At 30.7% G+C, this 18,435-nt stretch overlaps 1 protein-coding gene across 3 annotated transcripts in view; it reads left to right on the top strand.

The window, feature by feature from the left end:
- Positions 1-18,435, top strand: part of LOC114132670 (puratrophin-1-like) — a 163,521-nt gene that overhangs the window by 118,569 nt on the left and 26,517 nt on the right. For all 3 annotated transcript variants that reach the window (XM_050198353.1, XM_050198354.1, XM_050198355.1), the window contains 7 exons: positions 729-855; positions 2,977-3,067; positions 3,147-3,227; positions 3,315-3,431; positions 3,680-3,888; positions 5,256-5,394; positions 6,454-6,576. In XM_050198353.1, coding sequence (XP_050054310.1) covers positions 729-855; positions 2,977-3,067; positions 3,147-3,227; positions 3,315-3,431; positions 3,680-3,888; positions 5,256-5,394; positions 6,454-6,576 — 887 coding nt within the window. The remainder of the gene's footprint in view (positions 1-728; positions 856-2,976; positions 3,068-3,146; positions 3,228-3,314; positions 3,432-3,679; positions 3,889-5,255; positions 5,395-6,453; positions 6,577-18,435) is intronic.

Below are 18,435 nucleotides of genomic sequence, written 5' to 3'. Positions count from 1 at the left end.
CTATTTGTTTCCCGTGTGTTTATACCGTAATTATTGTTATCATTTAACGCGCGGTCGTTTGTTTATTTTCGTAACGATATTATCACTTTCTCCAAAAGAAATATGATAATAATAAAACCGTCAAACTTCTATAAATACGTAAGATCTATATCTTCATCACCGTCACTATACCTGCTAAATAAATTTGATGTTTTAATAACACATGCGTCCAGTAATGTGCGAAATTTAGCAGTAAACCATTTTTTCTTTTTATTTTACTACTCTAAAAACGCCGTAAAACAAATGAAAAAAAAATTATATTAAGTACATTTTATTTACCGATTTCAGATTGAAGCCGATTCGTTCCCACGTTAATTTAAAAGAAAACGGTTTTAATTTTTTTAAACATTATTCATTTGTTTATTATACTATATTATGTACTTTCATTTGATGTAGGATCATATGAGCTTAAGCTCCTCCTCTTCTCCGTGATCGTATTCTTTATTTTTTTTTCGAGATTTCTTGACATGCGCTCATATTACTCACTGCATATAATTCGATTTAAGAAAATATACCTATATTGCAGTATTGTCTTGTCAACTTATGCGCGGGTTGAGAAATTTCAACACAATTATTATATTATGATCGTGATCACATGTCTCCATGAATATATGTACATTGTACATATGAAAACATCTCGATCCAAATAAACGTATTAACAATTCGCTGTGTATTATTTTGTGTTACAGGGGCCGTGGACCGACAGGGTAATGCGGTAATATTATGGGTCGAAGGACAGTCTGGGCATAATTCGGAAACAATGTCAGACGTGAATGCAGCTGAGCTTATTTTGTACTACGCATCTCTGAGAAACAGGTAAATATATTATCATAATTAACGCGTAAGAATCTAAGTATTATTGGTGTAGACACATATAATCAGGCACGCAATTAAAGGCTGAAATGTCTGAGAGTATGTTAATAAATCATACCATCATTAACCAATATTATAAATTAAAAGTTAAATGTTATAATTTATTAGTAAAAGTCGTTTTCGTACAACATTTTGACTGAGAAATTATTTAATTAAATAACATTCTTTGAATACCCTATGCTATTAAGTAAAGTGATAGTTAAAATTCTTAAATAAATAGAATATAATAAAATTTAGTGAGTGATCGAGTATAAATACACACCTGTAAGACATACCTATATAATACTCGCTTTGTCTTACGGACGTACTCCTATTTATTAATTTCATTATTTATAGAATCATATGTAGGTATAATAATATTAATATATTATGTTAATTTGTATCGTTTTATTGAGAAAAAAATACGATAAATAATTATATCGTATTGCATAATGCTACCTATACATATAGATTATTAATTTATTATTTATTAACAAGTAACAACTGTATCAACGCATAGAATGCAGGCTGCACGAATAGTTTACCCGCGACACGAGTCATAAAATCTACAAAAAATGCTCTTGAGTGAAAATATATTGCCATGATAAATATATTATATTATTATACAATACAATACAACGCGATGTGTATAATTAATAAAACTAGGTATGTATATATCAATACCACTGAAACAATCCGATTCGTCCTTGCCTTAGCCGGCCGTGCGGTGACAGCGACTTGTGTAGGTATATAAAATTATACTTCACGCCATTGGATTATTCGTTCGCATAACGATGACGGCAACTAATGTGTATGTACATATAGATACAATATTATGTATAATAACGGCTTCTAAGACAATATATATATAAGGCGATGGCCGTGTCGAAATGACGCGTCGCAGTATACCAATCAAAATCTAATCAAGCAGCTAGGGGACACCGGTCGGATTGTTTTTCCTTTTCGTTTTTAATAGAGTCGTGCTCGTTCGTGACCTACCCCGTGGACTTTTACTTTTAGCCGGACGGACACGTCAATAAGCATACTTATACTGCCATATTATATTTTTGCCGTTTCAATTTCTTCAACACGAAAATCTATGAATTATACCGTAATGAATAATGATAATAATAATATAAGCCATTAGGTGGCATGAAGGTGCAATATTGCCCTAACTGGCTTAACTAATATTATTCAAGGGGAGCAAAACTTTACTTCTGTACGTTAAAAATAGAATTCCATTTTGTTTTATTGATATCAATATTTTCAATTTGAATTCCTATTGCATGTTACCGATTATTATTCGAAAGTGTTTATTACGTTTTATCGGTTCGTATAAATTTAGGTGTTTTTTTTATTTTTATTATTATTATATCCTTTAATTTCAAATACGCGTTGCATTAAAAACCTAAATTAAGGGCACAGTAAATTAATTGGTGAAATTAACTACCTATATAGAAGATCTAGACTTGTTTATAAAATCACTTTATATAAATATATAGTTTTTAGAAATGAAAACTTAAAAAAAATATACCATAACAAGCTATTACTGAAGATTGTTTTTGTAGTTTATAATTACCTTATACATTTTTGATGATTTAATCAAGTTTCAATTTTTCTGATATTATATAAAGGCTTATCTCAAGTAAATTTGCATTTATTGAATAATAATTATCAATATAGAAAACATAATTTAATAATAACTACTTTGGATATTAGGGGAAATCATAATTTTTATATTTTTAAATATATTAACCTAATTAATTTATTAAAAATTGCTTATTACGTAGAATTAAATTCTGCAGCTTAATAGTTTTTAATACTTCCTTGAAAATCACGTTAGAAAAATTAAAACTCGAGGGATTAAACCAATTAATTGTGTTCTTGTTTTATCCAATATAATATGAATAAGTAATATAATATATAAAACATGATCTGTGGGTACAAGTTATTATTTTTTTTACATAATGGCATGCACCCAGTTTCATGGTCTTGTTATTATGTGCTCGCACGTCTACGTAATAATAATAATAATATAATAATAATAATAAAAAATAAATTGTTTTAATTATTCTCCGTTTTTAGAAACGAAAGGAACTCGTCGTTGACCATTTTGGTACATGAGAACAGCTGCACTAGCATAGAATTCGTTGATTGTGTGCTGGAACTGATAAAGGTAATAAGCGTGACAGAGTCAATAATATTTCATGTGTTACAATGATTTTCATTATTATTATTGTTATTTTATTGCGCAGCATCAAGTTTCCGTGGACAAAGTAATTTTTTGCACAAAGCGACACGCAGAAGGAAACCGACTAAAATACAGCCAAATTCGGGTAAGAAACTTTTCATGCGTGTTTTATCTTAGTAAATAAAGTATAAACCGTTTTGATTCTATGTTTCATTAATGTAATTTCTTTCAGTGTTACGCCGTCAATTCGTACAACGGGCTTCTAGAGTTCTTTGAAGACAGTCAGATTCCGTCGGCTTGTGGAGGCTCATATGCACACAGCCAACTTGAATGGATTGATTTCTATAAGGTTTGTCCACGTTATTGGCCTATATATACTTCTATGAGTTATGACTTCAAATTCTAAATTAAACATGTGCAAACGCGCATACAAATGATTAATAATCACTTGTGAGAAGAAAAACGAAATTATTAACAACGATGTATTATTCGATGAAAAAGAACGGTTAATACGTCATTGTGTATATCCCTTGCACTAATTTAACAAAAAGTAGTGCTATTTTATTTATTCTTTTTTTTTTTTTTTTTTTGTATAAGGAATCGGAGAGACTGACATATTTGAGTCAGACTGCCGGAAACCGACTAGTGACAGCCATTGCGGATATGGGAAACGTGCAACAAGAACGCAATGCAATATCCAAGTTCTTGGACGACTCAGATATTAAAAATTTACTTCAAGATGCTAGACAGAGCATGGAAATACTCGAACAACATGCACGCTGGTTGAACGAAAATAGATTTGTGATGTATGTTTGATTTATAACAATGATGATATTATGTACTAGGAAAATTTACTGATAATAATATTTATAAAGCTATTACATAAATATGTAATTACTAGATGTTTAGATAGTTAAGAAGATGGTAGAGGCATATAATATGTTAACTTTTGTAATTATGTTGTATGATTATAATTAGTATATTATTGTCATCCATTTACTGCTTAAGCAGTATATCAAATATACATCATGTTAGTGCTTGAGAGGAGTGATCATATTATGTTGCAAATTGCAATTTGTGATTAAACATATTATTATTTTAATCATTAACATTTGAATTAAGATGGTAAGAGAGGCAAACATTTTTTTCTATAATCAAATGTATGGTATGGTTTTAAACATATTTTTTTACAAATTATAAGAACTTTTTAATTTTACATCTGTCCCGGTGAGAAGGTCCGTGGTCGTGTATAAAATATTATATAACCAGATTCAGAGATTATATTGTGTTGTTTCCTGAATCTTTTAAATACTTGACTATGTATTAACTGAACAGAACAAAATGTATTTACGGTAGAACGTTCTAATTATACCGTACTACATATCACTATAGTTCTATCCAGTTTTACAATATGAAACTGATTACCTGTATCGAAATATTTTTTTTTATAACATCTGTTATCGTGATTAGTATAATATCGTATAAATCAAAATTATTAATGGTTTTTTTATTGAACACGTATTTAGATTTTCAATGAACTAAAAGCCAACAGCTAGATATACTTGATATCATTTTATTAACATCTGGTTCCTTACACAACTGCATACACGTTTTTTACTTACTATATAATCGTCATAATAAAACGTTATGATGAAAACGATAAATACGTATTATTTCGTTAAACAAAAACCGATTTATTATTATTGCCTACCATTATGTTGTTATTTGATTATAAAAAATAACAATAATTATATCAGATTATAAAGTTATTATTCGAGACCAGCAGACCAATTTTTAATTCATTTTTAATGTAAGGCCACCAATTTTAATTACCGTGTCATAATGTGCTGGTTTCGCTGGATATAGAGTTGTTCTTATACGGCAGTTGATCAAATAATATATTATATGTATTATTATAACTTTCTATATAATTTTTGTTGTGAGTGTCTGATTCACGAACAATATTACAACAAAATAAACTATTAACTATAAACGGTATTAAACCAATTTAAATACTAAATTATATAGTGGCTTAGGTTTTTTCGTTTTTACTAATATTCGTTATACACGTGTCGAGTTCGTACATTTAAAATATTTCTTAGAATTTTCACTTATTTTTTTCTTACTAATAAATATTTATTAACACTTGCGTGTTTGTATCTGGTCCACACAGGTCGAGTTTCGAGGATGTGAAGAAGTTTCACAGTGAAGTTGAAGGTGCCGCGGTTCGGTTGGAAGAATTGTTATTGCAGAAGAAAAAAAAAATAATGCAAGCAGCTAGAGTTAACGCTTTAGAGGTTGAAACTCACGAGGTAACTATGTCGACTATTTATATTTCGAGTATAATGTATATATTATAATTGATAATACTACTGTAGAAGACTTAGTATTTAGGATAAATAATATTAACGATGATATAGTATATTATATATTATTCATCTAGTGTCTCGTTGTAAGTACTAAATGAATTTAAAATGTTCATAATTTTAATTACTTAATAATAAAACAAAGATAAAACTAAAGACTTTATGATATAATTCTATAATATGTATTATGACACTTTTAATAATGTATTTCCAAGTAGTGATAACAATTTTTTATTATAGTTTCACGTGTTGTGTATTTTAAACTGTTAGCCCTTCCCAACCTAAAATGTTACCAAATTTTCGTCTATGAGCACGACCGTCAATTTAGTCACTCGCTCCAAGACCGCCATTTGACCTGTAGATCTAATGTCGTGTACCCACAATGTACATAATATTGTCGTACACAATGCCTATCAGCCAAATAGGAAAACCACTTAACTCAAGTTGAGACATTTTATTCGTATTTAGGAAACAGAGGCAATTGTAATATATTCAAAATTCACAGACAATATATCTACCATAACCTGAAAAAGACAGGGAAGCAAATTAACACTCATTAACAAGCGTTTATTTACCTGTCCTAAAATATGACTTACCCTTTCGTACCCTATTATCGTTAATTATAATATATACTTTCACGCTGTGGCTTATGGTAGTAGTGAGTAGTGACTTTGGCCCTCCGCGATAAACGTCAGCACGGGAAGTATAGACGCACGCAACATAGTTATTCATTATATAAAATATGCATAATATTATATTATATTTATTTTATATTTTATTATTATTTAGTTTTATTATATAATAATTCATTGTATAAATGAAAAAAAAAACTTGTTATTGTAATAAAATAAAATATTATATTAATATGTAAGTATAATAGGTACCTATGTAATATTATTAAACTGAAAATTAGAAAATTATCATTTAAAAAAATATTTTTTCTTTTCGTTTTGTTTATTCGTTCACCATATAAATAATAAATATACGTATTGTGTATCTCTACAGGTTCTCTCGTGGCTGACCAACAAAGGAGAACACGCGTTAGTTCAACATGCTGATTTGGCCAACAGTCTGCCGGCCATTCGGCAACAAGAACAAGACTTTGAAAAATTTTATTTCGTCTCCATGGTAAGCAATGGGATTGCTCAGTAGCTTTTTGGTTTTTATTTTTATTTTCATCGGATATTTGCATGATAAATGACGGAAAAAAATAATAAAAAATAAAATAGAAAATTTGTCGGAGTTATTTCGATTGGTATTCAGATAAAGTCTCATTCAAGTATCTCAGTAGTATACTTTATTTTTAACTTAAAATTGACAAAAGTGCAATTTGATATTCTTTTTAAGATAGTGTCTAATTTTTCAATACACTATAAATTAGATTATGTTCATCTAAAAAATAATAATTTTTCTGTTTAGTCCAAAAATTTGTTGTTGTTTTTTTTTTTTTTGGTTTTTCATTTGTTATTTAATTTAGTATGAGTGTAATTTATTTGAAACCTTTATTGTCTATTTAACTAATGTTTTACAACTTATTATTGTTAATTCCAAGATAACTATAATTTAACTAAAATCAGTGTTTCTCATATTTGAAAATTTAAATCAAACAAGTTATCAATTATCGATAAATTGTTTTCAAAGATAGGTCTTATAGTATTATGATGAACCTATAATATAACAGTATTTAAACTCAGTTATAACTTATATTGCTATTTTAGAAATGATTATTTTATCATTATTATTAATTTTATTATTATTGCAATAATATTAAATCTTTTTTTGACTGATTAAGTTAATTTATATTTATTTATTAATTTTACATAGTTCCTTCTTATCCAAATATATACATGTATATATATTTAAGTTTAATTCACTCAAATAAATACATTCAAATATACTCAATTACTTATTTTACAATTGTTAAGTTAAAAAATTTAAGTTAAAATATAAGATTTTGAATCAGTTTTATTGTATTAATGGTTATTAATAATTTTAAATACAAAATAGTTTTAATAAAACATTTAATCAGAGACTAAAGCTGATATCAATGTAAATATACCGTACAGATTTTGTATTGATTTTAGTAGTAATAGCAGTTTTATATACAAAAGCATGTTAGAAAAAAAAAACAAAAAATACTATGCAACGTTCGTCGCAGATAATTCTACAAAGAACTGCAACCAAATAAGCATATAGTTGTAGTTAGTAGTATATACAATAGTATATCAAGGCGCTTATTTTTCTATCATGGTTACAATAATAATATTTTAACATTGCATTTCAAATCTACTAAATATTAACACTATTAAATCTATGACGTTTCTTAAACACATTGGCTTACTAATTATTATATGGTAATATATAGCCCTTATATTTATATTATATAAGTACGATTATGTATACGATTGTTAATAATTTGGAAGTTTCTGGAATATTCATTTTACGACTGATCTCAAAAACATGGGATTTGGTTAGGTACGTCAAACAGTGCATATTATTATTATCCCAGTGGTACCCTTATAAAGACCCTTATTGTAGTTTGATATTTTTCTTCTGGTTGGAAGGGCAAAAGTTATTATATCCTTTTCATTTGGACATTGTGTGCGTCTAACACTGATATTTACGACTGCACCTAAAGGTTTCAATTGGTATTCTCGGAATATTTACGATCGATTTTATTATTATTATTTTTTTTTTTTTTTTGTTATTTTCAATTGCACACGGGGGATGCTGAAAAAAACTACCCCCATTACAGTAGAAATATGTGTTCGCGTCTTGTGTATTATTAATAACACATACCAACGTGTTTTTCATATATACTCGTTTGGGCGACTCTCAACATGACGAGACTCTTTGCACCACTACCTGCGTGGCTGCACCTTATCGCGCTCGTACCCCCCCCCCTCTTCTGAGTGTATACTCTGCCCGTTTTTAACTAACCGACTGGCGCCGTCCTAAGGATGGAAACACCGGGGCGGATGGCCGTGGTGTGTGGGGTGGGTTGAATGGTGGCGGGCATCTTTCATCTGCGTACGCCAGCAGCGTAGTGATCGAGCTCGGGTTTCCTGTCGGGCGCGGGGTTGAATGCAGTGTGATCACGGCGTCCGATACGAACGGTACCCTCCCGATGATGAAATTTTAACACGCTCTCGTCCGAGATTTCAGGTAAGTCCGCATTTTGTAATATTCCCTCCAATAGCGTCTTTCGATGAAATTTTACATTCCGTTCAATATAGTATGATTGTTGTATAGTTTCGTTATTTTTATTTTTTGTTGTTGTTTTTTAACCCATAACGCGTCGACTGTAACGAGTATTTATACTATATAATTATTGCACTCCATGTTGTATGCAGAACGTCGCGCGTTAAATGTTTATATTTTTTGTGTATATACCTTATAAACGATTGTTCGATTTTCATTTGCTGTTTTGGTTGCGGGTGGATCATATTATGTTATATACTCATATGGATTGTGGTGAATAAAACGATATGAATAGACACACATATGGATGTTGTGGTCGTAACGTTTTCACCTGTAAATATAATTATATATATATGTACTTTTATAATACGTTAGTGATGCGACTTATTACATTATATGTTATTATAATGTTATATACGAACGCGGTCACTCTGCGGTGTAGGTACCGCGGCGTGTTCTTTGAAACCGGTGCAGGTAATCATCGTCTGAAGTTCTCGATTGTAACCATTTTTGTATGCATATATATGTGTGTGATCTCGGTCTTACCGATAATTATTCCACCGTGCGAGAATTTTCAAATTTCATTTACACGATATAAATATAGTATATATACATATTATTATACGTACAAGTATATACGACGACCTCGTAAATTCTTATTCTATCAGAGATAATATTATATATAATATACATAGATATGACATCCCTACAACTTATAATGTATTATACGGTATAGTTATTGCGATCAAAGAATCTACTAATTTCCGTTATGGTTAAATGCAGTTGCGAGAACAATTTATGATAAAAATAATAAATATTTTTCAATCCACCATCTGTCAAATTAGAAATTCAATATTATTATTGATATTATTTTTTTTTTATCATTACTATTGTTATAACTACAATAATAATAATATATTAATAACTGTCATATCATGTTTTAATGTTATTATTCTACACGATTATTATGTAGTTAATATTATCAGTGGTGAGGATACCACAACCTTAATCGCGTGTAACGAATTTTTTTTTTTTTTTAACCAAGTTAGTATACACATATTCTTCTCGTATCATACTTGAATACACAACGCACGTCCTGTCCATATTTATACGTTGTATTATATCATATCCTATAGAAGTTTCCGACGGGACGAGAAATAAAGAAATTATGAGCGACTACGTGATGAGGAACTGTTCTTCCGAGCTGAATAACTTAACAAACCCCAGAATACCCGGTATTGGTGGCCATGTTTTCGTTGTTTGGTAGTGGTGACGATAGGACCTTAAAATTATAATGCGTCGCACGCGCGACAACTGCGTCGGCGGCGTGTTCGATCGTGCAGGTGCCTTTGCGCGCAACGGATGTGATACGGACGCCCTGCAAGCGATTATTAGGGGGGCGGTGGCACCACTTACTGCTTTGACGCGTTGTTCGACGTATTTCGCCCGTGCCGCGTGCTACTGCACATGCCCATGTGGCGACACATGCCCCGGACAGATGTGTTTTGATGTAGACCGGCGGCGGCGTCGGTGGCGACACGGCCTTCGTGCCATGTGGTGTCGACGGCGATTCTGGGACTCGCGATTCGTACGTCGCAACCACCCGTCGATGTTAATGCTGTATGCGTAGGTACGACGGATGCTGTGTCGCGTCCTCCTCCGCTCGTGACGAATAGGTGTGGATAAGGATAACAGGAAAAAATAAAGGAACGAGTTTGGTACCGGGGGCGCGCGTGTTGAGTATACACCTACAGAATGTAGTACGTCACAATATAATATTAATATATTATAAGTAATAATAGCATGTATAAGTGACGCTTAGATATTGTATATAATATTATTTTGATAGTGTTACTGAAGCAACAGGTGAATACCGTGTCAAAAGTAAACGCCGAGTTTTCAAAAAAAAAAAAAAATAAATAATAACCCCTAAGGCGTGTTTTTTTTTTTGCCCGCTGGTTAAATATAAATAAATTATTCACCTAAAACACTGACTCTTTGGTTAGGGTCCGTAGAAAAAGAATCGACTAGAATAACTAATAATACGCTTGACAACCCATGGTCGGCGATTATTGTTATTCTGAGGCGCATAATTATTTTTCCATACAGTTTTGTATATTGTATACACGTAATTAAACGTGTCCCTCGTATGTATTATACATCTCAGCGACGTGTACAGTATAATTTTTCCCCATTGTCGAATATAAGGGATGTATGACATTTTGGCGGCAGCTGTGAGTGATTGATATATGGTATATACATACTACCTACCTAAACAAACGCGCGCATTTAATAAACATTGAAGCATGGTTTATTGTTAACGTGACCATACGTCCCGCTTTGGGCGGGACAGTCCCGCTTTCGAGCTAAGTGTCCCGCTGTCCCCAAAGAACCTAAAAATGTCCCGCTTTAAGAAAAGTCGACTTGTGGTAAGTATTTATTGATCACAAATCACAATTCACAATCATACATTATTTATACATTTATACTGTATAGACGTATAGTAAACTAAGTAATATATATTTATATATGTATTACGTAAAACACTAAAACCCATAGTCCATAGTACATAGATAAAAATGGTACAAAAATAACTACCTTATTGTTATTGTCGCTGCCACCGCGTCAACTGCGGGAATCGGCGATAAATGGAATACGGTCGAATACCTACACAATATAATGTCATAATATTATTGTCTTAGTTGTTCCGTTGCCTTGTCACGCGCTGTACGCAAGTACCTTATTCTTTACGACTTTACGTGATCATTTAGTTTTTAAAATGCCCAAACGCAAGTGTACATTTAATGATAAATTAAAAACCAAGTATCCGTTTGTGAAACAAAGAAGTGAACCTTCCGACGTCACGTGTGAAAAGTGTCGTACAGATTTTAGTGTTGCACATGGTGGTGCTGGTGATATTGAAAAACATTTACGGTCAGAAAAACACAAATTATCTGACCATGCTGCTGCTTCAAGTTCATCAATGCTCAAATTTTTCAAAAAAACGGATTCACCTTCTTCTAAGGATTTTGAAGTTGCTGCGGCAGAAGCCACTTGGGCTTATCATACTGTGCAGGAAAGTCATAGCTTTCGTTCGAATGATTGTGCGTCAAGATTAATACAGACATGTTTCGAGCAAAAATTTAGATGCGCTCGCACTAAGTCCGAGGCTATAGTTGTAAATGTTTTGGCGCCTATGGCAATACATGAGTTAAATGACCATCTCCGTAAAGCGAATTGCATTACTTTACTAACGGACGCTTCAAACCATGGTTCTACAAAATTATTCCCTGTCTTAGTTCGTTACTTTTTACCGTATGAAGGAGTGCAAGTAAAGATTCTAGAATTTCAAGAGCAACCGGGTGAAACATCAGATATAGTTGTGGATTATTTAAAAGACGTATTAACTAAAAATGAACTGACGTCAAAAATTGTGGCGTTTTGTGGGGACAATACTAACTGCAATTTTGGAGGAAAAAATAGAAAAGGAGTTAATAACGTTTATGCAAAATTGAACACTTCTCTTGGAAGGACTCTCATAGGAATTGGATGCGGAGCTCACATAATCCACAATGCAATTAAAACAGCTGCAGATTGTTTACCTGTTGATTTTGAATGCATAATTGTAAAAATATATTCATTTTTTTACATTTATAGCGTTCGTGTTGAAGCTCTTAAAGAATTTTGTAATGCAGCTAACACAGAATACAAAAAACTTCTGGGTTATAGTAAAACTAGATGGCTTGCGTTGATGCCTGCACTGGAAAGAGTTTTGAAAATGTTTCAGCCATTAAAAAATTATTTTCTGAGCATTGATAAATGCCCGAATATACTGAAAACATTTTTTGAAAATCCCAGCTCTGAATTATGGTTGTATTTTATGCACGCACAATCAGCTACTTTTCATCAAGCTGTATTAAAGATAGAGGGCCAAAACGTATCTGCAATAGATGCCGCAAATGAAATTAATCAACTTCAAAATAATTTAAATCAAAAACAAAATTCATGCTATCTTCCCCACGCTACCCGTAATATAATTGTAAAATTACAAGAAACTGGTGATATAAATAAAGAAAACGTAAAAACTGCAGCGTCTAATTTTTATAAAACAAGCAAAGAATATTTGGAGCAGTGGTGTCAGTTCAACGAAGAAGTAAAAAAATTTGAATGGGCAAATCTGAGAAAGGTTCTCTCGTGGGAAGATGTTCAAAAAGTGATGGACTTACTTATTGAACAGAAATTTATTAGTAGCAGTCAAGACACAGGAGTGTTTGACGAGTTTTCACTCATTTCTAAGTATATAACAGCTCAAAAAATATACGACTGGAACACCGGGAATATACCTACTGAAAATCGTTGGGTGGAAGTATTTACGCACTTTAATGCTAATGATATCTCACACGTGAATTTTTCTATAATTGTTGAATACATTTTGTGTCTGCCAGGCAGTAACGCTCCAGTTGAAAGAGTGTTCTCTCTTATGAATAAAGTATGGAGCAGTGAAAAAACTCAATTGGGAATCGGTGTATTAAAAGCCATTCTTATAACAAAGGGTAACATCAACAAATCATGTCAAGAGTTCCATTCTTACATACAAACCAAACAGGCTACTTTGAAGCAGATTTGTGGATCCGACAAATATAAACCAGCCGAATAATATACTTTATTATTTATTTTTACATTATTATTATTATTATTATACTTATTAATATATTAGTTCCGTTTTTCTGTTTGCCATTTTTTATACAAATAGTTTATGTTTTTTTCCAATAAAATAATTGTTATTTTTCGCAAAATGGTGTAGTTTTCTTATTAAAATGTACAGGTGTCCCGCTTTGAAGAAAAAAAAATATGGTCACGTTATTTATTGTAGACAAGGAGCGGCGTGAAAAGGTGATCTTGGGTTACTGAAACCACCCGCCCACCGGATTTTCAGACATTTTTTTTTTTAATACAAAACTCATTACTTATGCATTTAGGATTTTTTTTCGTATTATTTATAATATCATCTGTCAAATTAAATATCGTTCCATAATAGTTTTCTATATTATATATTATATAAAAAAAATTCATCAATTTTATAGTTATATTTGAAAACTTGCTTAATGCTTATCATGAATCAACAGAACTGCAGTAATAATACTATTATTAATAGGTATAACTTATTAAATAAATGCATGTATTTTAATAACCTATAAACCTATTAATTTAAATTAAATTTGATTTGTTGACGTGGAAGTATGAAGGGAGAGAAGTTTTTAATACCAGATAAAAAAAATGAAATATAATTAACTTAACCTAACCAAAACAAAACCAATTATGCTTACATAATACAAAATATAATATAACTACAGGTATTATATATATAATATAATAGTCGTGATGCGTTTAAATTGTTATGTTTCTCATAAGAATTTACCTATGTTTAAAGTGTTTAAACACTATACTAAAAAGTAAATACCGTTTATATTTACTGGTGATTTCAACTTATCAGTGCGTGTTCAGCCGCTACCGTTTCGGGATCTACTCGCAGCAATATTGTACATCGTTTTTTTTTATTCCTAGTTAATCCGTTTATTACGACACTGCTCGACTTTATATGATATTAATTTCCGGGTCAACGACGAAGGTTGTGGTATACTGAACCAAAAAACTTATTGATATTGTACGTATAATCATAATAATGTTTATAATATTTTTTCCCTTGGTCTAAATACCAAGAGTCACCTGAAGGTAGCTGTTTTAAAGAAAAAAAACAAACTAAACGTGTCGGATTGATTACCATATAGAGTTGCGTAGGTACATTTTTTATAGTATATTCATTCTTTGTTTTCTCATAGAAACCGTCAGGACCTTCATTTTGGTGTAAAAATATTGATTTATTTATTTGAAATCACATTTGTATTTATTATATTAATGATCTTGTGTATAATATATACACCGTATACACGTTAAATGTGACCCATATACCTACATTTAATATACTCTCTCATATCGTTAGAATCTAATATTACCTATCATGTGTCATCAATGTTAGTAGCATCAAAACAATCTTCGATTTCATTGTACCTTTCAAAAATGTGGTATTGCATTATAAACTAACTGTGGAATATGTGTCAATATTTTAACGGGCTCTATATTGACAATTGATTAAAATGTATTCATCACAAGATGTGTGAAATGAATAATAAAATATGTGGGAATATATTTTAAAGACAACTATTATTATTTATTACCTGCTATAACTGTAGTAAATAAAATTATTTTAAAATATATTTGTCTACGTTGGTATTTTCAACTTGATTAGTACTAGGTTTCTATTATTTAATAACTTCTAGCTGTCAGTCCAAATATGGTGTCCCCCTTTTTTAATTGTCATTATTGCATTTTTATTTCAACCAATGTCAATCTGTAAGGTGTGTTAAGATAATGTGTTTCCCAATAAAAAAAAGTATGTTGCTACTATTAGATAGCATTTACTATGTACATTTTTGTCAACATTGGCTCTTATAATATAACAGCTGTGATGAAGTTGGATATGTGATTTAATAATACTTAATTCATTTTTATAATAAAAAAAAAAAAACAATTATCAGTGCATATAAAAGTAAAAAATATTATGTACCTATACACTCTATATACGGTACGTTTTTAATGAAATGTAATGTATAATATTTGAATATAATGAGTTATGATTATTATATATTATTATAAGTACATTAAAAGTATAATTACTGTTAATGTAAAATATTACGTAAATGTAAATATTTTAAAGTTTCAATTTATTATGAACTTATTAAGATTATTATCTTAAAATTTAATTAACATATTTTAAAATATTAGAAACGTATATGATTCAAAGTTACACTATCCTACAATAGTATTTATTAACAAAAATGTTCTTTACTACTTATATTTTTTTGAATATTCAGCCATTCGATAAATTGACTTTAAAAGTTGTTGATATAAGTATTAACTGCATAAATAAAAACCTTATGATTTTAAACAAATTAATAGTGATCTAATAAACATGATCAACATGTCAATTTTAAATTGGGTCACATGTTATTTGTATTTTTATTTATATCTTTGTTTATATCATACTAAAAATAAGCAAGTATGGATAGTGTATAATTAAATATGCAACTCAGATAATAAATTCAATAAAATTGTACGGGAAGTTTAAAATTTTGACTTGTATTATTCTTTTCAAACCGATTGAGAATTGATTACCGTAGGTTTTAGTATACTACACCGTCTTATAATAATAAGAGTGGTTTTTACACTATGATTGAAAAATATATAATATACTATAATATCTTAGAAAAATACGTTAACAACATGTTAAATATGTCTGATATTGAATATGATTAATATGTTATACTGACAGAACTGATGTTGGAAGTCCTCTGTTGACGTCCATCGCGCTCCTCTTTAACCCCCCGTAGCTTGTATTATAATTTATAATAATATTTATTATACAACTTTCAGTGGTGACTGCAGAGCGCGCGGTTCGGTTTGTTTACTTACAGCTACGTATGGTACAGGATGCGTCAAATCACACATGTTGTATACATTGTACCGCGGTAATGTAAATTAGTGAAAGTGTTACCGGCGTTTATTATACACATACACACACGTAACTAGACAATAATAGAAGTATCTAGGCCTGTGTGCCACTATATGCTATCCGCGTGTGCATCGGAATTCGTCCGGGTGTGACCATATATAATATTATCATTCTTATGCAACGCTTGCATCCGCACCGTCGTATTTTGTCGTACGGTCGTACGACCGACCTGCGAAAACATATTTTCACGTGCGTGCCGAGAATTTCGGATTTCCAGGTTAGAAAGCGTTCGTCGTTCGATGTGATATATTTTTCGATGTATACATTGTAATATTATTGAAACATTAGGAATGCGTGTGCAGAGACAGGGGCGCGCGGAAGTCTAAATAATAATTACGTGCAGTGTCACAAAACAAAGCGTAGCGGTCACGATCGTATATATGTATAAATATATGCACAGTAGCTAAAATGTTCCCATTACAGTACTTATAACTATATACAATATGTATATATATGTATAATTGTGTTTGTGTATGGTAAGAGTAAACTAATATAGGTGTACATGCGTAGACGACAATAATACGCTCACGAACGAAACGGTTGAGATCGGTACAAGAAAGTAAATAAAGAAAATAAAACAAATCTACTGCTATAATATGCATACGTACTTGTAAAGTGATAGTCCTTTAGCGACATGGAATTGTATGACCGTTATAGTAAATAAAATGCAGAACAGTACACACCTCTGCCAATAAATCCAAGGTGACAAGTTTCGGTCACAATTGTGGGAAGGATAAACGATGTTATAGTTGGTGGTTGATTCAATAAACACTTCTGTGGTCAGATCACGTGGATCTAGAACCTCACTGAGGATGTCTTTGGATAAGTATTTATGTTTCAATGATTATTTTCTGAACGTTTCAGCCTAAAAATCTCATACAAATCTCGTAATACCATACGTAAACCAATGTCCGATTGATGACTAGAGTTTTCACACCACTTTTTTTAAACCCATATGAAAATTCTGTAAACTGTCTTTAAACAAGCTTCTATATTACCTTCAGATCAACAAAATTCACTATAACTTTATCGAGGATTACAAGCTTAAGTAGCCGGAAATACAAGATACACATCAGCCAACCTATTTATTGTTATTGGCGATTTCCAAGTATACATAGCAGAAACTTCATACGTCATTGAACAATTATTAACAATCTTGTTTTCACATACATATAATAGTCACGTGAATATTCTGTACTCACCTGCGTTAAATTCGTATTATTGTGAACAAATGCAGTATAATGGTTGACGATTAGAAGAAAGAGTTTAGCTGAATGAAATACATCAGACATCAGTAACTATAAAATGTCTTAGTCCTATACCACAATCTAATATAAAAAATAATACACTTATAAATGGTCTATAATATGTATATACATGTAAATATTAATATACTATTATATACTATAAATTATTAATATATACTTTGATAGGGTAACAAGACCTATCACGCTATGCACATGGCCAGTAACTCTGCGTTTATGTTAAAAATCTGTAACACCGTGTAACAATAATATTTATAAAGTATCGATAATGAGTGACTTATTTCTGAATACTATACGTGTCAAAATTAACAATAAACAAAAAGTATGCTTATTATACAAAAAAAAAATGTATTTATTATGAAAATTAATTTAAAAAAAATAATAATTAATATCAAGGGCATGAAGATTTTTCATTGTAAAAATACTAATAATTAAAAATTTTAAATCAATATTTTTTTTAAAAATTATACCGGTTAAAACAGTTCATTATGATTAAATTTAACAGACCCAAACGTGTTTGATCCAAAAACGATAATTGATGATGGATACTACACCGGTTAAAAGTTTATAGTACATAGTTAGTATATAATATACACTATATTATTATATCACTATACGGTCTACACGTCTTTACTTTATAATTCACACATTGACCTATTTAGATATAATAAATTACAAGAGCCTAAAATAGGTACCTTAGGTTCGTAAATTAGAATGACGAAGTAATTTTTTTTTTTAAATGTTTCTACATTCTAATACACCGTCGTTCGAGGGCTACCCGTAAACAGTTGTGGTATGTACCTAGTTAGTATAATAATAATTATTGTGTCTTCCGGAAAGTTAATTCTTATCGACGTTTAATACGCACTTTGCCACATTTTTTTTTTCTTT

This window comes from Aphis gossypii, chromosome 1 (assembly GCF_020184175.1).
Source record: "Aphis gossypii isolate Hap1 chromosome 1, ASM2018417v2, whole genome shotgun sequence".
In the NCBI taxonomy this organism is placed as follows: Eukaryota; Metazoa; Arthropoda; class Insecta; order Hemiptera; family Aphididae; genus Aphis; species Aphis gossypii.
The sequence above is the reverse complement of the archived record's forward strand: the minus strand, read 5'-3'. Positions and strand labels throughout refer to the sequence as shown.